Source organism: Eleutherodactylus coqui, chromosome 13 (assembly GCF_035609145.1).
Source record: "Eleutherodactylus coqui strain aEleCoq1 chromosome 13, aEleCoq1.hap1, whole genome shotgun sequence".
Taxonomy (NCBI): domain Eukaryota; kingdom Metazoa; phylum Chordata; class Amphibia; order Anura; family Eleutherodactylidae; genus Eleutherodactylus; species Eleutherodactylus coqui.
Window position 1 is genome coordinate 94,083,937 of NC_089849.1, and position 24,210 is coordinate 94,108,146.

At 42.6% G+C, this 24,210-nt stretch overlaps 1 protein-coding gene across 3 annotated transcripts in view; it reads left to right on the top strand.

Moving 5' to 3' along the window:
- B3GNTL1 (UDP-GlcNAc:betaGal beta-1,3-N-acetylglucosaminyltransferase like 1) overlaps positions 1-24,210 on the top strand; it is a 248,182-nt gene that overhangs the window by 69,194 nt on the left and 154,778 nt on the right. For all 3 annotated transcript variants that reach the window (XM_066585849.1, XM_066585850.1, XM_066585851.1), the window contains one exon: positions 17,770-17,835. In XM_066585849.1, coding sequence (XP_066441946.1) covers positions 17,770-17,835 — 66 coding nt within the window. The remainder of the gene's footprint in view (positions 1-17,769; positions 17,836-24,210) is intronic.

Consider the following 24,210-nt stretch of genomic DNA (forward strand, 5'->3'; position numbering starts at 1 on the left):
ACCAACTTACGCACACTGAATATGAAATTGTTACTGTGATAGTGACCCTATATACAAGAATACAACTAATATAATACTGCCCCTATATACAAGAATATAACTACTATAATACTGCCCCCTATGTACAATAATATAACTACTATAATACTGCCCCCTATGTACAAGAATATAACTACTATAATACTGCTCCTATGTACAATAATATAAGTACTATAATACTGCCCCCTATATACAAGAGTATAACTACTATAATACTGCCTCCTATGTACAAGAATATAACTACTATAATACTGCCCTCTATGTACAAGAATATAACTACTATAATACTGCTTCTATGTACAATAATATAACTACTATAATACTGCCCCCTATATACAAGAATATAACTACTATAATACTGCTCCTATGTACACAAATATAACTACTATAATACTGCTCCTATGTACACGAATATAACTAATATAATACTGCCCCTATGTAAAAGAATATACCTACTATAATACTGCCCCCTATATGCAAGAATATAACTACTATAATACTGCCTCCTATGTACAAGAATATAACTAATATAATACTGCCCCCTATGTACAAGAATATAACTACTATAATACTACCCCCTATGTACAAGAATATAACTACTATAATGCTGCCCCTATGTACAAGAATATAACTACTATAATACTGCCCCCTATGTACAAGAATATACCTACTATAATACTGCTCCTATGTACAATAATATAACTACTATAATACTGCCCCCTATATGCAAGAATATAACTACTATAATACTGCCTCCTATGTACAAGAATATAACTAATATAATACTGCCCCTATGTAAAAGATTATAACTACTATAATACTGCCCCCTATGTACAAGAATATAACTACTATAATACTGCCCCCTATGTGCAAGAATATAACTACTATAATACTGCTCCTATGTACAAGAATATAACTACTATAATACTACCTCCTATGTACAAGAATATAACTACTATAATACTGCCTCCTATGTACAAGAATATAACTACTATAATACTGCTCCTATGTACAATAATATAACTACTATAATACTGCCCCCTATGTACAATAATATAACTACTATAATACTGCCCCCTATGTACAATAATATAACTACTATAATACTGCCTCCTATGTACAAAAATATAACTACTATAATACTGTCCCTATGTATAAGAATATAACTACTATAATACTGCTCCGTATGTACTAGAATATAACTACTATAATACTGCTCCGTATGTACTAGAATATAACTACTATAATACTGCTCCCTATGTACAAGAATATAACTACTATAATACTGCTCCTATGTACAAAAATATAACTACTATAATACTGCCCCTATGTACAAGAATATAACTACTATAATACTGCCCCCTATGTACAATAATATAACTACTATAATACTGCCCCCTATGTACAAGAATATAACTACTATAATACTGCCCCCTATGTACAATAATATAACTACTATAATACTGCCTCCTATGTACAAGAATATAACTACTATAATACTGCTCCTATGTACAAAAATATAACTACTATAATACTGCCCTCTATGTACAAGAATATAACCACTATAATACTGTCCCCTATATACAAGAGTATAACTACTATAATACTGCCTCCTATGTACAAGAATATAACTACTATAATACTGCCCCCTATGTACAAGAATATAACTACTATAATACTGCTCCTATGTACAAAAATATAACTACTATAATACTGCCCCCTATGTACAAGAATATAACTACTATAATACTGCCCGCTATGTACAAGAATATAACCACTATAATACTGTCCCCAATATACAAGAGTATAACTACTATAATACTGCCTCCTATGTACAAGAATATAACTACTATAATACTGCCCCCTATGTACAAGAATATAACTACTATAATACTGCCCCCTATGTATAAGAATATAACTACTATAATACTGCCCCCTATGTACAAGAATATAACTACTATAATACTGCCCCCTATGTACGAGAATATACCTACTATAATACTGCTCCTATGTACAATAATATAACTACTATAATACTGCCCCCTATGTACAATAATATAACTACTATAATACTGCCTCCTATGTACAAGAATATAACTACTATATACTGCTCCTATGTACAAAAATATAACTACTATAATACTGCTCCTATGTACAAAAATATAACCACTATAATACTGCCCCTATGTATAAGAATATACCTACTATAATACTACCTCCTATGTACAAGAATATACCTACTATAATACTACCTCCTATGTACAAGAATATAACTACTATAATACTGCTCCTATGTACAAGAATATAACTACTATAATACTGCTCCTATGTACAAGAATATAACTACTATAGTACTTCCCCCTATGTACAAGAGTATAACTACTATAATACTGCCCCCTATGTACAAGAATATACCTACTATAATACTGTTCCTATGTACAATAATATAACTACTATAATACTGCCCCCTATATACAAGAGTATAACTACTATAATACTGCCTCCTATGTACAAGAATATAACTACTATAATACTGCTCCTATATACTAGAATATAACTACTATAATACTGCCCCCTATGTACAAGAATATAACTACTATAATACTACCCCCTATGTACAAGAATATAACTACTATAATGCTGCCCCTATGTACAAGAATATAACTACTATAATACTGCCCCCTATGTACAAGAATATACCTACTATAATACTGCTCCTATGTACAATAATATAACTACTATAATACTGCCCCCTATATGCAAGAATATAACTACTATAATACTGCCTCCTATGTACAAGAATATAACTAATATAATACTGCCCCTATGTAAAAGAATATAACTACTATAATACTGCCCCCTATGTACAAGAATATAACTACTATAATACTGCCCCCTATGTGCAAGAATATAACTACTATAATACTGCTCCTATGTACAAGAATATAACTACTATAATACTACCTCCTATGTACAAGAATATAACTACTATAATACTGCCTCCTATGTACAAGAATATAACTACTATAATACTGCTCCTATGTACAATAATATAACTACTATAATACTGCCCCCTATGTACAATAATATAACTACTATAATACTGCCCCCTATGTACAATAATATAACTACTATAATACTGCCTCCTATGTACAAAAATATAACTACTATAATACTGTCCCTATGTATAAGAATATAACTACTATAATACTGCTCCGTATGTACTAGAATATAACTACTATAATACTGCTCCGTATGTACTAGAATATAACTACTATAATACTGCTCCCTATGTACAAGAATATAACTACTATAATACTGCTCCTATGTACAAAAATATAACTACTATAATACTGCCCCTATGTACAAGAATATAACTACTATAATACTGCCCCCTATGTACAATAATATAACTACTATAATACTGCCCCCTATGTACAAGAATATAACTACTATAATACTGCCCCCTATGTACAATAATATAACTACTATAATACTGCCTCCTATGTACAAGAATATAACTACTATAATACTGCTCCTATGTACAAAAATATAACTACTATAATACTGCCCTCTATGTACAAGAATATAACCACTATAATACTGTCCCCTATATACAAGAGTATAACTACTATAATACTGCCTCCTATGTACAAGAATATAACTACTATAATACTGCCCCCTATGTACAAGAATATAACTACTATAATACTGCCCCCTATGTACAAGAATATAACTACTATAATACTGCCCCCTATGTATAAGAATATAACTACTATAATACTGCCCCCTATGTACAAGAATATAACTACTATAATACTGCTCCTATGTACAAAAATATAACTACTATAATACTGCCCCCTATGTACAAGAATATAACTACTATAATACTGCCCGCTATGTACAAGAATATAACCACTATAATACTGTCCCCAATATACAAGAGTATAACTACTATAATACTGCCTCCTATGTACAAGAATATAACTACTATAATACTGCCCCCTATGTACAAGAATATAACTACTATAATACTGCCCCCTATGTATAAGAATATAACTACTATAATACTGCCCCCTATGTACAAGAATATAACTACTATAATACTGCCCCCTATGTACAAGAATATAACTACTATAATACTGCCCCCTATGTACAACAATATAACTACTATAATACTGCCCCCTATGTATAAGAATATAACTACTATAATACTGCCTCCTATGTACAAGAATATAACTACTATAATACTGCCCCCTATGTACAAGAATATAACTACTATAATACTGCCCCCTATGTACAAGAATATAACTACTATAATACTGCCCCCTATGTACAACAATATAACTACTATAATACTGCCCCCTATGTATAAGAATATAACTACTATAATACTGCCCCCTATGTACAAGAATATAACTACTATAATACTGCCCCCTATGTACAACAATATAACTACTATAATACTGCCCCCTATGTATAAGAATATAACTACTATAATACTGCCTCCTATGTACAAGAATATAACTACTATAATACTGCCCCCTATGTACAAGAATATAACTACTATAATACTGCCCCCTATGTACAAGAATATAACTACTATAATACTGCCCCCTATGTACAACAATATAACTACTATAATACTGCCCCCTATGTATAAGAATATAACTACTATAATACTGCCCCCTATGTATAAGAATATAACTACTATATAAGACTCATTCCTTCCTTACTGCTGGATATATGTCCGTTTCTTTACTGTGTTATGATCCATCTATTGCCTAATACTCGGAATGTGTTATTGTGTCTGCACTCACACAATAGTTGGACTGGTTTGGTGAGACGTTTGTTGAGCTCATATCTCGGCCTTGAGAGTTATCCCACATACAACAGAAGCTGCTGTGACCCAGACAATAGATAATGTGTGCTTGTTCATTCACATTGCCCTTTATCAACAACCTTGAAAACTAGTAATTGGCTGTGGCTGCCTGGATCTTCCTGGATGTCTGTCCTCAGTACGGCTGCACAACCACCTTTTACATCGCAAGGTCACTGGGGAGCAGCCCCCGCTCCTCTATGGGCCCACGCTTGCGTCATATCCCAACAGCCTACCCTTGTGGGAGCTGCCATTGTTAGGCATCAGCAGATTCATTTGATATTGTGTCTATAGATAAAATGTCACATAATACTGATATGCAGTATTTCTTTGGGATGCCAAGTTTTTATGTTCATAATATATGCCTCTTTCCTCACATTACTTTACATGTGGGGCACTTGTATAAAACTGAAATTACAGAACGTTCTTCATTTCCATGTTTTTATTTGGTTCCCACCATGCATCGTCAGGAGCCACCATTTTTGAGTCTTACTAGTAGACCGACACATACTAGTTTAAGAAGGGTCTTATAATAATACCATATAATAATGTAATATTCCATTAGGAGGACAAGGGGTCTTATTGCGGATATTCCAGTGTCGGATTTGTCACTCTTGCCGATCTAGTGGGAGCCTTTTAATCTGTAATAATGCAGTTAGAGCCTTCTGGTGTCTGGTGAGACAGTGTTGATTATCACCTTTGGTGGGTCAGTAGTAGCCTGATGATCTTTAGTCCCCAGTGTTGACCTTGTTGAGTTGGATTAAGTGCCACTTTAATTCGAACCTCTCATTCCTGTCTCCAAGACTTTTCTAGAGCAGTACCAGTACTCTAGCTTCCCCAAACTATCCGGGCAATCCCGGACACACAAAACTTCAGGCGTGCTCTAAAAATGCAGCTCTTCAGAGAGGCATACCCCATCTCCTAAACCAAACTCCTTGCCAGTACTCTGCCTGATAACATGCTCCCTGTCCTTCTGCTGCTAACCATAATCAACCACCCTTTGCAGTCATACCGATTCAGCCACCATACGGCTAAAGTCTGACCATAGCATCCCAGACTCTCTACCTTTCCTTAGCTTGCATATCTCCAGCCCAGCTTGTAGTTTCCAGGTTCACTCTTTGACCCCTTTTTGAATATTAGCACCACATTGGCTATGTGCCAATCCAGTGGAACAGACCCCATTACTATAAAGTCCTTAAATATAAGAAAGAAGGGTCTGTATCACATTTCTTAATTTTCTTACAACCTGGGGGTGTATGCTATTGGGACCTGGCGTTTTGTCGATTTTAATCTTTTTAAGACTGCTCTGCACTGCTTACGGTTAAACTGGTGACATTTGGTGGAGAGTTTACTTTATCACTTTGCATCCCACCTGACATTTCATTTTCCTCTGTGAATACACGGGATAAAAAGCTATTTAATGGTTTTGCTTTCTCCTCATCACCCTCTACAATTTTTCCTACATTTTTTATTCAGGGGCCAACACTTTTAGTATTAATCTTTTCATTATTTATATAGTTGAAGAACAGTTTAGGGTTAGGAGCTCAGCATCGGACCACAAGACCACTTTAAGGCATACACTCCATAGAGTTGGGAGTTTATGGAAGTGTAGCCAGAAATAAAGCTATTTCTTAAATAAAACATGAGAAAATGTGTTTGGAGGTCACCAAACAGCATGGAGCAGACTCTGCAAACTCACGGGAGAAGGTTCTCTTGTCAGAAGAGACCAAAATCAAACTGTTTGGCCATCATGGGAAACAGGCTGCCTGGTGCAAACCCAACACTTCCCAGCACCCCAAGAACACTATTACCACCGGAAAAGTAGTGATGGCTGCATCTTGCTCTGGCGACTGGAAAACTGGTCAGGGTTGAAGGAAAGATGGATGGCAGTAAATAGGGGGTAATTCTTGAGGAAAATGTGTGTCAGTCTGCTAGAGATTTGAGACTCAACGGAGATTCACCTTCCAGCAGAAAGATTTTATTAAACTTTCCACCTTTTTTAGTGTCTCGCCCAATGATTCCTAGTGGGTCCTCCCGGTTGTCTAGCTTTGGGAGCCTCCCATGGAAGGACCATTAAGCACCACCTTCTTCCCTCTTGTCCCATTTAGTCCAGCTCTATATATCCTTATATTTGTAAGATGTGGTTGAGAAAGGAGAAAGCATGAAGAGGGAACAGCTCAAGGGGTTAGGGAAAGGAAGGTGCCCTAGGTCCAAAGACCAAAACCGATCATAGGATTTCTCTGAAATTCTGTACTGAATCACCTGGGGTTATATTGGAGCGGTTTAAGGGAAAACATTTCAATGTCTTGGAACGGCCTCGTCAAATCCCAGACCACAATCTGACTGAGAATCTGTGGCAGGACTGGAAGGCTGCTGGACACCAACGCAAATCCATCTGATCTGAAGGACTTGGAGCAATTTTGATTGGAAGAAGGGACCAAAAAGTATCTAGATGTGCTGAGTTAATAGAGACATACCCCATTGACTTAACACGGCCATGAATCCCACCCCTATATCACGCTCCCCAACCATATTAGTCAAATGATGCAGACTGTCATAAATCCATTTTAATTCCGGATTGTAATACAACAAAGCAGGATAAACACCAGGCGGTGAATCCTTTTGCGCGGCTCCGTACATAGCAGGTAATCATCCCCTAGGAGTACTGCCCTGCATAGTAAGTTAGAGCTGGAAGGTTGCTTTAATGTACAGCGAGCTGCTAGGACAGTTGGGTAACTGGACACCCATGTGCGGTGGAGGGGTTGGGTGAGGGGCTGCTTCAGTGTTATATACACTTCTCTTCACTAGAAAAAACAGCTTTTTACCAATTAAGTTGAATTACCAAGGAAAGCCCCCGCCAGGATGGTATATGAATCAGACTCCTTTGGGGCTTTTTGATGAATCAAACTCCAGAGCTTCCACCCAAGGACAGCTGCACAAGACTTATGTAATAAGTCAAGGCCATGTGTAATCCACTTCCTGTCTACTGAGGGGGTTCATCACAGGGGGTCTCAGATGTCTGCCTTTAGAATTGTTGGCACCATATATAATGAAACTGGTGTGTTTCCTAGAGTGCCAGTCTTTGGGCGAATGTGGAGCTGGTTATTCCAATAGGGATTAATATTATGACGAAGGATGAACATGTGAGTCCCTTCTGCAAATTATCGGGACAGAGTATATGATTTGCCAGCTATGTTGATCTATGGGGTGATGGCTCAGATCTTTCTATAGTTTTTTTTTTGGTGCCCATATATTTTTGGCCCCAGCGCGAATCCAAGTCGGTGGCCCATAGGTGAATATGTAGCAAATGAGTTCTTCACAATTCCACATGTTCATGGGGCTGTACTGTTATGTTATTACACACTACACTGCAACACCCTCTAACAATATACTAAGTGCATCGGCTCGGTGTTCAGGACCCTTTTGGAGTAAAGTGGTATAGCTTGAAAGGCTGGTAAGACCTCTGCCACTGATTTTGCAATTCAAAGCAGTTATCCAGTTTTTAGTTACTGTTTTCAATATCTCTGCTTGCTGTCAATGAATCGTGCAGGCTTTTGTTTACACGTAGAGGATGAAGACCTGACTTGACCTAATTTTATTTCATGTTGCTCTTTGTATTTGTCAGCTTAACAGCCTGCACTTTAGGGCGCATTCACACGGGCGTATGTGTATTTCATGGGCCTAAACACACCGTCGCCTTGCCTTTTCCTGCCTATTGGCAGTCCTTTTTAGGCACATACAAAAACCGCACAAAATCAATGGTCTTTTTAATGCGCCTATAAAAGACTGCCAGTAGTTTCCTGCCTATTGATGCTCGCCCATTTATTACGCTGTGTGATATGCACCACGATGGGACACACTGCGTTGTTTTGTGACACAACCAAAAGTCACGTGGAAAATATGTAGCTGTGAATGAAGTCATTGAATTCAATGGGCTGTATTCTGCGTATTTCACATGCATATACACTTGTATGAGAGAACCCTTAGGCCGGGCTCACACGAACGGTTCAAATTCCGCATTGGGATATTCGCAGTGTAAGACCTGAGATCCATCGCGGTAAGTCATTGCAAATGCTTGCGGGAAACGAGAACACAAAGTAGTAGAACTCTGCCGGTTTCTCTCTGTCCAGCCAGAATTCTGCTTTTCCTATGTATTCTGAGAGCTTGTTCCGAGCGATTCTGCCGCTCACATGCAATTTTATTTGCGTATAGGCTGCGGTTCACACGCTCCCACTGACTTCAATGGAGGCCGTCCACACGGAATCCGTGGTAAAATAGAGCATGCTGCGATTTTTCTTTTGCTCACGAAATACGCAATTCGTACCTGCGAGTGTGAAGGAAAATTCAACAATACACACCTTTCAATGCCCGCGTTTTTCCATGGCTCTTCCGCGTGGACAGTGATTGCAGAGTCCGCAGTTCAAACCAGTTTGTGTGAGATCGGCCTTGGAATGATACAATGTATCAGTGCAGGGAAAATGTCATACACTATCAGGACAAGAGCGAGATCTGTGCTGCTACCTTCAGCTCAGGGATGCTGTCTACATTGGATACAATTGTTGGAATGTTTCAGCCTAGTATTCGATCTATGGAAGTAAGCAAGAATGTCCCCGTTCACTGACAGCAAGCAAAGTTGTTGAAACCCAAAGTACAGTGTTTAAGAAAGTTAGAGAAGTCATGCAGTAATGTTAGAACCTAACCTAGGATGGAGTCCTTCTTACTGTGTGTATAGCGCTCCACGGCTCGGATACCCTCCCTCTATTGGCAGCAGCCAGGCGCTGATGGCTCTTGTAAAACATTTTGTTTTCCCCTTCCTGATAATTCATTTTATTTCCATGGAGAATCTGTTCTGTGACTCAGATATTTTCAGACATCTGCAGATTTGACACAGAGAACTAATCTTGGGGCTTGTCAGCTCATTAGTTTCCCTGTCATGGTCCCCCATCCCAGCGCTCCTGGGCCAGAGGTCTGACTCACCACTTCTATCTCGGACAGTTTACTGGCTCCTCATGTCCCCGGAGGATCAGTTCTTCCAAGTCCTCCATCTCTTTTCTCTCATTCTTTAGGTGTGGTGGAGAATGTTTTGCTTGCGGTTTGCAGCTCACAACACATTTTGGTCCAGGGTTGGGGTGATCCACCCACCTGATTGTCATGGCATTGAATGATTTCTTCTGTTTGTATCAAGATAAGCAATCACATTCAGGCTCTGATAGGTAGATGTTATATTCTGCTCCTCCAAGCAGAGGAGGAGCAGAAGTATAAGCCTGGGTTCACACAGGGCGGATTTGCTGCTTTTTTGCCGCGGTTTGCCGTTGCATATCCGCACTGCGACAAAACCGCTGCGTTTGCAGGGCAATGCAGCACAAATGAGTTTTGCAAAAAAGCTGTTCTCACAGGGCGGATTTTTTCCGCACAGCCGCAGTGCAGAAATGCAACTGCGGCGCGGTTTTAAAAGATGCAGCATGTCTATTCTTCTGTCTTTTCCGCGGCACTTTTTTGTCCATAGACCTCTATGGACGCAGCAAAATCTGCACCAAAATACGCGGCAAAAAGCAAAAAACACTTGCGGATTTTTCCGCAGGAAATTCCGCAAGCCAGAATTAACCTTTGAAGTCGTTTTGCCACAGAAGCATTTCTTCTGCGGCAAAACCGCAGCAAATCCGCCCTATGTGAACCTTACAGATAACATCTATATTAAGCAAACATAGCGAGTGTGCAAGCTGTATTCACCGTGTGCTGTTTCTTAAGTGTGTGACTTGGGATTTAGGATTTAGGGAATTTGGAAGAGTCCCTTGTATCTATTTTCTGGTTATCTATTTGAATTTTTGCATATTTTACTTTTTATCTAATCTATCTGTAGGATGCCCATTTAGAATGTGCTCCATGACTGACAATGCCATTCGGTGTACATCATGTGTCCTGTATGCAGTCCTTGAACATCCAGTTGAGGGCATACTGCTGTATGAGATGTGAGTGTTGCACATTTGGAAGTTCAGATCCTGAATCCAAATAAGCAGCTTGTAATACGGAGATCCATTCATTAAATGGCTGTGATTGGTTCATTGAGCGCTGGCTCTGATTGGCTGAGCTGGTGCTCAAGAACCAATCAGAGTAAACTCTTGCTGGAGACTGAGTTTTCAACCTCCGTTACCAGCAATAGTTGCTCTATGGGCGCTGACAAGTACACGGGAAGCCTGCAGGAGCACCGGAGAGCAGCGGCAGGGACCCGGACGGCTAGGGGAGTATTGCTTTTTTTTCAGCTTATCCTACCTATTTACATATTGTTTATTGTACTTTATTTGTCCATAATTTATATTTCTCTCCCATCTTTTTCTTGCCGCTTCATCTCGATCCCCATCCCTTCTCCTTCCCACTATTCACCCTTGTATTGATTCCAGCCTAAACTGATTAATGGCATTTGTATTTCTGGTAGTTTAATTCACCAATAAAAGAGAAGTCAAATTGTATCAATTATAAAGTAGTTGGATTCTACTTTCTCTGGATTTGGGAAGGTTGTGCCTTTATACCTGGGTTGTTGCTTCTATATTCCCCCATTTTACGCCCACTTTGTGGAAGCAGTAATCTGATTGGCAGCACCTCTACCCATCCTCCATTCACCACATGACTAGGGCGCATAAACTTTAGTGAGTCTTGTCTATTACACAGGTAATAGACTGCTTTCACATTAATCTGTGATTGACATAAAGCCTTAGCCCTCCGTTAAGAGGTTCTGCAGCAGCATGGGTGTGTATCATAAAATATATTGCTGAAGAACCTCAGATGCTGCAGAACCTCATAAAACTTACCAACTATTGCAGAATCTCATAAGAAACGCACCTCTTTTGCCACATAGCATCATAATGCATACCTCAGCTGCTGCAGAACATCATAATCCACACACCTCCAGCCGACGAAGCTAATATTACACAAATTAGCTGAACCTCGTAGTACAGTCCTCCGAACATCACACCATACACCTCAGCTGCTGTAGAACCTCATCATATACTAGCAAGTCTGTTCATACTAATTCAGTAGTTCAGTGATCGTTTTGTCATTTATTAAACAATTAGGCAGATTTAGCATTCTGTATTCGAGGGAAGTTGGTTGTCAAAATCTTTTGTTGCTGTAATGGCGGCCAAGTTAGTTTTCACCCAGTTTTCATAGAAATGCATGGGAAGAACTAGTTGAGTCAAAAAAGAGGTAGATATGGATACAAGACGTGCCTTAAAATAACCGCAAATGCACCAAAATGCACTGAATACACACGCAGTGAAAATTGTGTGATTTTTTCATGCACCGAGATTGCAGATGCCCGTGTGAATGTGCCCTGAGGGTATGTTCACACAGGGTGGATTTTCCAGTGCGGACCATTTGCATGGAAAATCCGCAAAGTCTGCGCTAAAATCCAAACCAAATGGTGCGCTTTTTGATATGGATCTTGGAGTGCAGATACAGGAAATTCCGCCTCGTGAGGACTTACAGTTCCCATAGGGATACTCAGGCTGGTCTCTCACGACCAGATTTGGATTGCGATATCCGTGATCGTCACCCGCGCGGTCAATCGGCGGTATTCCACATCCATTACAAGAATAGAATATTGGCATGTCCGCTCACCTGACCGGACAGCGCTTCTGATTTCCGTTCACGGAAATAAAATCGCAGCATGATCCATTCTTGTGCGGATTCTGCACGGATTGATTACATTCAAGCCGATGAAAGCCGCCCAACCACGGCCTATACGCAATTGACATTGCAGATAGGTTGTGGGTACCGCCGTCATCCCCCTAGTGATGGCACAGTGAAAAATAGATGTGAAAGAAAAATCAGTACTGCGCATGTCTGATGGCGAGCCGTCTGCACCATCCGCAATACAGATTTAACATTTTCGCGCGGAGCCGGATTCCAGTATACTACTGGAGTCCTGAATGGCAGATCTGGGACATCTGAGAGCAGAGGATGGAAGTGTAGGAAAACGAATCATTTAGGACCCGGGGAAAGCTGGGTCAGATGCTGCTTGGAAACTGCCGTATTGGCTGTTAATCTCCAGCCGGCTGCCCTAGCCAAGACAGGAGTATAAGGTCTCTAACTTTCTAGCAATGTGAAGAATTAAGATGTTACTGCGCACATGAAATTTCATCAGCGTGGTTTAAAGCACCGCTGACAAATCGCTTAACCTCTGCACTTGCCACATTGGGGGGATCGGGTACCCCCGCCTTTACCCTGGCAGCTGACTCATTTGCTCCCCTCCGTGAAATGAAACGCATGCTTTTTTTTAATCTGAGAAAGTTTGGTGAAAGCGAAAAAGTTGTGAAAGTTTGCAGCTCAGCTGTGACACGCATGATGAGCTCTGACCACTTTACTGTAGTTATGGGGGATCTGTTTACTGTACCGAGAGGCTTCGGAACTAAACTTTACACGGGCTGATAGTCACCAGAGTAAAGGCATAAATCAGTGACTTCATGTGACTGCCGGCCGGGTACACACTGAGTGAGAGGTCGCATCGTTGTCGCTAGTCCTTCTGTAAATTGAACGGCTGCTGAGCAGCTTCTTGCTTGGTGTGAACCGGAGGCGCTCGGTCTACGAGCACAGGAGCGCTAGTCGCTTATACGTTCGACAATCGTACCGTGTGAAGTTACCTTCATCGTGTCCATATGACTCACTAAGCTTGGAGTCAGATGTACCTTTCCCAGTTCAGCCAAAGATGGAAACATTTCTGATTTAGCAGTCTGTTGTTCAAAAAGTTTGACCATTTCATGTAGATAAAGCTTAATCACGGTATAAAGAGAACTTCTCCAACCTCTTCCATGCTTCTGTATTGATAGGAGTTATCTGGAGCTTAGATGTTGGAGCCCTATCCTTAGGATAAGCCATCAATATCAAATCAGTAGAGGTCTGACATGTAAGTTGTTCATGTAAGTCCATTCAAAAGAATGGAGTTCATATCTATACGAGTTTTGTGCCTTTTGCAACGCACAAAACACGCATAGGATTTCCGCCCCTGTGAATGTAGCCTAAGTCCCGAATAATACCTTTTTAGCGTCTAAGAATTTTCCATACTTACATGGGAGCGAGCTGCACAATGGTCCGACCCCCAACAATCCCAGTCATTACCAGCCATACTTACATGGGTGCGTGCTCCACAGTGGTCCGACCCCCAACAATACCAGTCATTGCCAGCCATACTTACATGGGAGCGAGCTGCACAATGGTCCGACCCCCAACAATGCCAGTCATTGCCAGCCATACTTACATGGGTGCGTGCTCCACAGTGGTCCGACCCCCAACAATGCCAGTCATTGCCAGGCATACTTACATGGGAGCGAGCTGCACAATGGTCTGACCCCCAACAATCCCAGTCATTGCCAGCCATACTTACATGGGAGCGAGCTGCACAATGGTCCGACCCCCAACAATCCCAGTCATTGCCAGCCATACTTACATGGGTGCGTGCTCCACAGTGGTCCGACCCCCAACAATGCCAGTCATTGCCAGGCATACTTACATGGGAGCGAGCTGCACAATGGTCCGACCCCCAACAATCCCAGTCATTGCCAGCCATACTTACATGGGAGCGAGCTGCACAATGGTCCGACCCCCAACAATCCCAGTCATTACCAGCCATACTTACATGGGTGCGTGCTCCACAATGGTCCGACCCCCAACAATCCCAGTCATTACCAGCCATACTTACATGGGAGCAAGCTGCACAATAGTCCGACCCCCAACAATCCCAGTCACTGCCAGCCATACTTACATGGGTGCGTGCTCCACAGTGGTCCGACCCCCAACAATGCCAGTCATTGCCAGGCATACTTACATGGGTGCGTGCTCCACAATGGTCCGACCCCCAACAATCCCAGTCACTGCCAGCCATACTTACATGGGAGTGTGCTGCACAGTGGTCAGACCCCCAACAATCCGAGTCATTGCCTGCCATACTTACATGGGTGTGTGCTGCACAGTGGCCAGATTCCCAACAATCCCAGTCATTGCCAGCCATACTTACATGGGAGCGTGCTGCAAAGTGGTCAGACCCCCAACAATCCCAGTCATTGCCTGCCATACTTACATGGGTGCATGCTGCACAGTGGTCAGACCTCCAACAATCCTAGTCATTCCCTGCCAAACTTACATGGGTGCGTGCTCCACAGTGGCCTGACCCCCAACAATGCCAGTCATTGCCAGGCATACTTACATGGGTGCGTGCTCCACAATGGTCCGACCCCCAACACTCCCAGTCACTGCCAGCCATACTTACATGGGAGCGTGCTGCACAATGGTCCGACCCCCAACAAGCCCCGTCACTGCCTGCCATAATTACATGGGTGCATGCTCCAGAGTGATCCAACCCCCAACAATCCCAGTCATTGCCTGCCATACTTACATGGGTGCGTGCTGCACAGTGGTCCGATCCCCAACAATCCCAGTGACTGCCATACTTACATGGGTGCGTGCTCCACAGTGGTCCGACCCCCAACAATCCCAGCCAGCAATACTTACATGGGTGCGTGCTCCACAATGGTCCGACCCCCAACAATCCCAGTGACTGCCAGCCATACTTACATGGGTGCGTGCTCCACAGAGGTCCGACCACCAACAATCCCTGTCATTGCCAGCCATACTTAAATGGGAGTGTGCTGCACATTGGTCAGACCCCCAACAATCCCAGTCACTGCCAGCCATACTTAAATGGGAGTGTGCTGCATAGTGATCAGACCCCCAACAATCCAGTGATGAGAATGTTATTGCCTCAGCCCTGCATAGTGGCGTACACGGACTCCGTGTGGGGGCTTCGTACTATGAAGAGACCACTGATGGCCACTGCAGGGTTCAGGAGAGTTGAGTAGATTTCTCCTTTACATGACCTCCAGAAACACACAATGTACATCGGACGTAACTGTCAACATGAAGTCTTGTCACTTTTAGAGAGCGTGAAAACTGCCCCAATGTTTAACAGCCTGAAATAAATCTGCGCAAGGTCACATGGAAGTCAGATCCGAAGATGACAGGTCAACAACTTCCTCATATCACTTCTGCATTTTCATCATTCTTATCTATGGGATTCATCTCTGTGCTCCCCGCCTGGGTCCGCATGGCGCCTGCCCCACCCTGCCACTCCTGGACCGAATATATGGCTCTTGTGTATCAACTCAGAAGACGGGTCCAGTTTTTTATAATGACAGCAATAAGCGTCACATAGAACCGCTGCTCACTGCTGGTATACATCCAGAGATCGTTCAGTACATGCTAACATATAATCAACAGCTAGTGTAGTAATAAATCCCTGGTGTCAGCTGATTTATGGTAATATATGGCGGGCAATCTTGGCCGCCTTCACATTTGAGTTTCCCATCGGAGGTATACATTTGTAGGACTTCCCGTTGTATACAGCTATCTTGGCGCACAGTGGCGTATGTTGCCATAAGTTTCCATGTTCGGATGATAGATAGATAGATAGATAGATAGATAGATAGATAGACATGAGATAGATAGATAGATAGATAGATAGATAGATAGATGTATGAGATAGATAGATAGATAGATGTATGTGATAGATAGATAGATGTATGAGATAGATAGATAGATGTATGTGATAGATAGATAGATGTATGAGATAGATAGATAGATAGATAGATAGATAGATAGATAGATAGATAGATGAGATAGATAGATAGATGTATGAGATAGATAGATAGATGTATGAGATAGATAGATAGATGTATGAGATAGATAGATAGATGTATGAGATAGATAGATAGATGTATGAGATAGATAGATAGATATGAGATAGATAGATAGATAGATATGAGATATGAGATAGAGATAGATATGAGATAGAGAGATAGATATGAGATAGATATGAGATAGAGATAGATAGAGATAGATGTATGAGATAGATAGATAGATGTATGAGATAGATAGATAGATGTATGAGATAGATAGATGTATGAGATAGATAGATGTATGTGATAGATAGATAGATGTATGAGATAGATAGATAGATGTATGAGATAGATAGATAGATAGATATGAGATAGAGAGAGATATGAGATAGAGATAGATATGAGATAGAGAGAGATAGATAGAGAGATAGATATGAGATAGATATGAGATAGAGATAGATAGATAGAGAGATAGATGTATGAGATAGAGAGAGAGATGTATGAGATAGAGAGAGAGATAGATAGATAGATATGAGATAGATAAATATGAGAGAGATAGAGAGATAGATATGAGATAGATAGATAGATATGAGATAGATAAATATGAGAGAGATAGAGAGATAGATATGAGATAGATAGATAGATATGAGATAGATATAATATTCTAGTGCCTTGCAGAAGTATTTCCCTTCTTCCAGAGTCTTTCCCGTCTCGCTACATTAACCTGTCATTAAAATGGGCTTCTGGGGAGATTGTACCGGTCTATTTACTAAACATTTCTATCAATTTATCGCCTTGAAGATGCCAAATATTTTTTACTATGATGCAAACGATAATCATATGAAGCCACACACCCCAAAACGTCAATACTTTGTGGAGCCAGCTTTTAGGATTCGTAACGCTGCAGTCACAGCCATGAGGTCTGGCGTCTGTGCTACTATGTGTATGGTGTGTCTAGAACGCTGAAGTTAAGGTTAAAGGGTGTTCCCATCTCAGCTTGTCGTAGCCGGGGTGGGAACACTGCAGTTTTGCTCCCCTTTAGTCTTTGCTACATTTGTAGTTAATCTATCATTAGTAGCCACAGCCTCATCATACCCAAGTAACCAGTTGGCCGATACTAACACGAGGTGATGTGAATTCTTGGAACGGTTTCTTGTGACTGACATCACTCTATTCTCCCGTTTGCAGGATGACGTCATGATGCCACAAAGAATCCAGCTGCAGTATGAGGCGGCACAGCGCCTGCCAGAAAGTGTGAGTGTTCCCATACTGAATAACCCCGTGCCTCTTCTTTGTGTTGGTGTTTGTGATGGTTCAAGTGTTGCAGCACCCGAAGCACCATAATTAATTGTACGTTCTGTGCCAACACCACGTTCTTTAATGCCAATGCCAGCACCATTATAATGGAATATATTGGCCATAATACATAGAATGTAGGTTTTCATTATTGGTTCAGGATCTAAGCTAAGGGCACCTGCCTGTTTACACACCCTACCAGGCAGCTCACTGCGTCAGCGATCCAGCATGATGTAGTGCAGAGTGGGCCTCCGTATTGGCTGGCACAAAGTGCGGAAATACTACATCACATTTCTGACAGAGCGAAAATAATCAGTATGATTGAACACAGATAAGTGCTGAGTTATGCCGTTCATTCACCCAAATGGAGAATGGAGTCGGTGCGGTCAGGGATCATTCTGGCCCGCCTCCATTCACAGTAAACAGGCAGCGGCTTGTAAATGAATGACTGCCTGTTTACACGGGACAATCCGTCCTTGAGTTTTCTGCATGCAGAAACTGAATGACAAACGAGTGAATGAATCCTCATTCCTCATTCAGTCGCTGCCTGCATTTACATTGAACTCTAATCCTTCAGATTCTCGCTGGACACAGGAATCTGAGCGATGTATCGCCCGTGTAAGGGAGCCTCAGGGTAGGCTCACCTGTGGCTGATTATCATGTGGAGCAACACTAAAATCCACCTGTAACACAGATCTTTGGGTGGATCTCAACATGTCGTTCACCCCCTTATTTGGAGAGGAACCTGTGATAATCTGTGGTATAAACTGACATGTGGAGGACTTGAGATCTGCACGGCCGGTCACTCCATACTGCAGATTTGTTTCCGCAGCGTGGATCAGATTTCTTGAAGTGTCACCCACGTCGCTGGTGCTGTAAAATGTTGTGGATACTCCACAGCCAGCGGAAAACCCACAGTATTCCTACTACATGTGAACGGCAAAGCAAAAGCTACAGAGTGCATGGATGTATTCATTACACAACAGTGAAGATTCAGATGCCGTTCAGGGGGGGTGAAAAGCTGGGTGTGCTTTCACTTTACTATTCACCCTAGCTATGAAGGTTTTACCTGTAGTTGGCTTTGCTGGTGCCACTGAGCTGACTGAAAGCTCTTGTGATTGGGTATGTTGTATCACTAGAATGTCACCCTATTGACCCAGTAGAACAGCGGTGACCTTTTATTGAGGGTGACCCCTCCGGGGTCCTCTGTCATCAGGATGAAACAATCCTTCATAATGTACAGCGAGGGCCAGGTCATCCAGCTTCTTATGGGAGATGCAACATCTCATTCATAAAGGTTACATTGTGAACGAACGCCATGTATTGTGCTCTCTTACCCCTCCTTCAGTGCCACCATTGTGCCCTCTGTTACACACGCTCCAGCCTTCCCTCTTCTGCACACTTTATTGCGATATACCATGCAGATGTGGAGTGCGTGCTTGCTTGGACTAAGCATGGGCACTGTGCTCCCCCCTCCTCTCCCGCTAGTGATAGTCCGTCGCGGCCGTGGACAGGCGGCCTAAAACTTTATTCTTCTTTGTTTAAAAGAATTATTTGACTTGCAACAGGAACACAAAATGCTCTCTTGACGCATTTCCAGTGCTGCACAGAGTCCTTAGTCGTAGCTACTGCCAAGGTTACACCGAGGGGCGCCATGTAGCACCAGAAACGCGTCAGCAGAGCTTTTCATGTTGTGGTTGCAAGTCAAATCATTCTTCTCAGTTAAAAAAAATTACATGTTGGCTTTCATTTTCCAAGGCGAGGTTCAATGACTTTTCCTAAAACTTGCGCGCCCTTTATTGCGCGCGCTCCCTCTCTTTATTGCGCGCGCTCCCTCTCTTTATTGCGCGCGCTCCCTCTCTTTATTGCGCGCGCTCCCTCTCTTTATTGCGCGCGCTCCCTCTCTTTATTGCGCGTGCTCCCTCTCTTTATTGCGCGTGCTCCCTCTCTTTATTGCGCGCTCTCCCTCTCTTTATTGCGCGCTCTCTCTCTCTTTATTGCGCGTGCTCCCTCTCTTTATTGCGCGCGCTCCCTCTCTTTATTGCGCGCGCTCCCTCTCTTTATTGCGCGCGCTCCCTCTCTTTATTGCGCGCGCTCCTTCTCTTTATTGCGCGCGCTCCTTCTCTTTATTGTGCGCGCTCCTTCTCTTTATTGTGCGCGCTCCTTCTCTTTATTGCGCGCGCTCCTTCTCTTTATTGCGCGCGCTCCTTCTCTTTATTGCGCGCGCTCCTTCTCTTTATTGCGCGCGCTCCTTCTCTTTATTGCGCGCGCTCCTTCTCTCTTTTGCGCGCGCTCCTTCTCTTTATTGCGCGCGCTCCTTCTCTCTATTGCGCGCGCTCCTTCTCTCTATTGTGCGTGCTGCCCTCTGTACTCTCTTCTTCTATATTCCTTTACTTTTGCTTGCCACTCTTTGCTGCATGCTCTGTATTGCACTCTTTTTTTTTTGCATCAGCTTCTCTTATGCGCTCTTTTTGCATCAGCTTCCCTCTCTCGCGCTCTCTTCTTGCCTCTGCTTTGCTTGCTTCTGCCTACTGCAGCCTCTTCTGCTCCAGCGCTTGCTCTCAGTTAAACTCTCTTGCTCTGTTTTGTCATGCATATTTCTGTGTAGCGCTCTCTCTTTATTGCGTGATGTCTCTCATGCTGTCTCCCTGTACGATGGCGTTCCCCGTGTACCGAAATCTTGTCATGGGAGGCTTATTTCAAGCCCTGAGCGCTTCACAATGCCATTTGGATACAGCACAAAAGTTAATTTGCGTTCGGCCACAATTGTGCCCTTTAATTACACCGTAGGAATCTTGGCAAGTGGAAATTCTGTACGTGGGAATCGGCCCCTAATTGGGATCGCTGCATCTTTAACCATTTACAGGAGACCCCATCATTGAACTGGTATATAGGCATTCGTCAAATGACACTGCTGGAAGATGATATTACAAAATGAATAAAATCATACTGAACCCCACTTTCATGTAACTTTGTGGCACCCAGAAATATTTAAAAAAATGAATTAACAGATATTAAAAACTTACATCAACTTGCTGTAGGAACCTCAACTTACTTTATCTCACGTTGTACTGCTAGAGCTTTGATTTTGGTGTTGCTTTAAAACCAATAATCCTTATTTAAAAAAAAAAAAGACCACAATCAAAACTCTGCAATAGTCCGAGATACAGGCTGTAGATACGCAGTCGGAAGTGAGGACTGCAGTGAAAGCAGTGCAACTCTAACTTGTAACGGCTATACTGAGGCTGAATTGCAGATAGAGCTTTCATTTTGGTCTTGTTTTAAAATTCTTAGCCACAAAGCTCTAGCTCCACTTCTAGATGTTTTGTTGCAGGAAGCAAACCGCTCCATACATTGTTCTGTGGCCTGGGTTGGTACTGCTGGCTCAGCCTTATTGTAGTGAATGGGATTCAGCCTGCAATACCAACCCAGGCCACTGCATAATGTATGGAGCTGTCTTCTTCCTGCAGGAAAAGTGAAAGAAGTGGAACAACCCCTCTAAAAGTTAGAATGTATTTCATGCATCCTTGCATGGATGTATTAAATACATTCTGGGCAGTGAAAAGGTAAAAAGAGGCTGTGCAGCAGCTGCTTTGGTATTGACTTTGCAAACGGATATGTTGCATAGTTAAACGTTGGGCATTGTGAATCGGTCCCATAGGGAGTTTATGGTATAGCCTTCTATACGTGCCCGTCATCCCAGCAGACATTATGAACCGATCTTGCAGTGCTTGCTGGTTGTTGGAACAGATACTGCATATATATCAATGTGGCGGTTAGTTGGTTATAGCGCTGTATATACACTATCCATACATAGCAGGAGTTATGAAGTGCTTCAGCATATAGACGTCTGTGTGCTTTTGCAGTCAAAGTCCAGCGGCTCTTGGGAATTAAATCTTAATGGCCTCCATATTAATAAATGGGAGCATTGAGCAGCTTTTTAACCCTAAACCGGAGAGCCCTCTAACCATCTTGCCTGTGTTCTTGCAGCCTCTCGTATACACCCATTGTCCGCACGCCAGAGAAAACATACCGTCCTTGCACACAGCAGCAGACATAACACAAGCCTGTGTCGCTTGATACACTCTTGCAAATAACCATGAAGTTGGGAAAACAAAAATCCTCACGCCACAGACAAGCGCTGCGGCGCGGCTGGTCACATGACTGCGGTATGTTGTCTGCAATAATACAATGATCCGGTGATGCGCCTGCACCTCTGTTTATACTCCAGTCCTGTCATTTGGGTTTTATTCCCAGTGGTTTAGGGAGAGTGTTGTGCAAACATCACAAAATAACGCCGATAAGCTCCGCCCTCCATTATTACCCGGATTATACCGACAGGAAGGGACAAGTCCGGCTTATGTCAGCCTAGTGGCGGCATTACATCTCTATTCCCCTAATATGTACTATACAGGGGGTCCAACTCATTTTTTCCATGGACCACATTGCATTATGGCTGCCTACAAAGGACGTTTATAAGGGCTCATTCACATAGCATATTTGCACTCTATATTGCATGTTTATTTTTTACACTCTTGATATGGACAGCTTAATCCCCATTGATTTGCATCGGGGTACTCGGACATGGGTTTTATTAACGTGTATTTTACACACATGAAAAAAAATCACAACCTTTACTATTTTGGTCCGTATTATGGACCGAAATGACCCATTAAAGTCAACGGCATCTCGTAAATATGCATAAGGCTGGCTGCACACGATCGGATTTGCATTGCGGAATCTGGAGTGGGTGTCCGCCTCCGGGTTCCGCCACAAATACCTTCCATAGCATGCTACAGAAAAGCGCTTTTTCCTGCATATGAGCGGAAATCAATTGCGATTTTCCGCTTGTGGAAAAAAAAAATCGCAGCATGCTCTATTTTTGAGCGAACGGCTTCCATTAAAGTCATGGAATCCGTCTGACCTGCGGCCCTTCCGCAATTAACATTGCAGAAAGGTCATGGATTTTGCATCATTGCTAGGCGATGACACAGGAAAAGCAGGGGATTTGAAAAAAAAATCTGTGCTGCGATGTCCGATGGTGAGCCAAGCAGACCATCCGCAGTACAGAAGAGCAAAATGACAGGTACACGCGGATGCCGAATGGAACAGGGTTGGATTCCGCTGCAGGCTTCCGCATGCGGAATCTGACCCGGCCGTGTGCAACCGGCCTAATACAGGTGTAGTCACGTCACGGACCAAAACTACATACACCCGTGTGAATGAGCCCTAAATGTAACTACCCCTTAACATGGCTATGGAGCTCTCTGCACTATGATGGGGTTTCTCCCCTTCCACCTCTTTAGTACTGCGCTTCCTACCTAGTAGGGTGACTAGGGTGCCCGGGTAGGGCTGGAGAGCTGTGCCACCACCTGTGAGTTGCTGAACAGAGCATTGTGAAGGTGTGCCAGAGCTCAGAATCCATGATGGCACCCGCTTTCTGTGCTGGGGTGCCCCATCTGCCAAGCACTGGCTGCATTCTCCGTGGAGAGACGGTCTTTCTGCGTCTGCATCTTGCTGAGGTCCACATAAAATCATATGGTGGGCCGAACTCGACCTGCGGGCCTTGAGTTTGACACGTGTTGTAATGTATCAGATCTTCAAGTACTAAGATAGACCCTTAAAGGAACTCATCAACAGAATGGATTCCCATGCAATTTGGGTATCTGATGCACAGTGGAGGGTGATGTAGTGGGCAGAATGGCATACCCTAAATAGTCCATCAAAGTATGTCAAGACGCCAGGACCAGGGACAGTCGCACCCCTCAGACTCCTCCTGTATTTAAGGAGGCACTCTGCTGAAAGTGTCATGTGGCCTCCCCTGACTTTTCCGAATGGTTGAGGTCACTCACAAAAAGGAGGGACATTAGAGGGCTGTTTAGTGGGTGCACTTTGTAGCTTACTATTACTAGGGCATTGGTGCCATGTCTAATGTGAATGGGCGGTTGCTCTTTAACTTTTGTTCTATTGGTTTATGTGATGCACTTAAGTCAATCACTGCTGTTGAATCCGTCCCATAGGCAATGATCAAATGACTTCTGATATCCGTCCTTGTATTTCTGGGTTATACAATGCACTGCCATACCAGGGAAAATGTGTGATATCTGTGTAATTACAGCTGTAAGGCATGCAGCGTTGTGCAAAGACCCGTGTATGATATGTAACACATGGGGTGGTCCAAGCAAGGCATAATAACCTGCCCATTGTCAGCAACCAGGGGCACAGCAAAGCCTGAGGCTGCACTACTGAGATCCTCTGATGACAACGTCATCTTCCTGTTTCTATCAAGGCAATTGTTCTCATGGAGACACTATGAAGATCCAAATCACGATC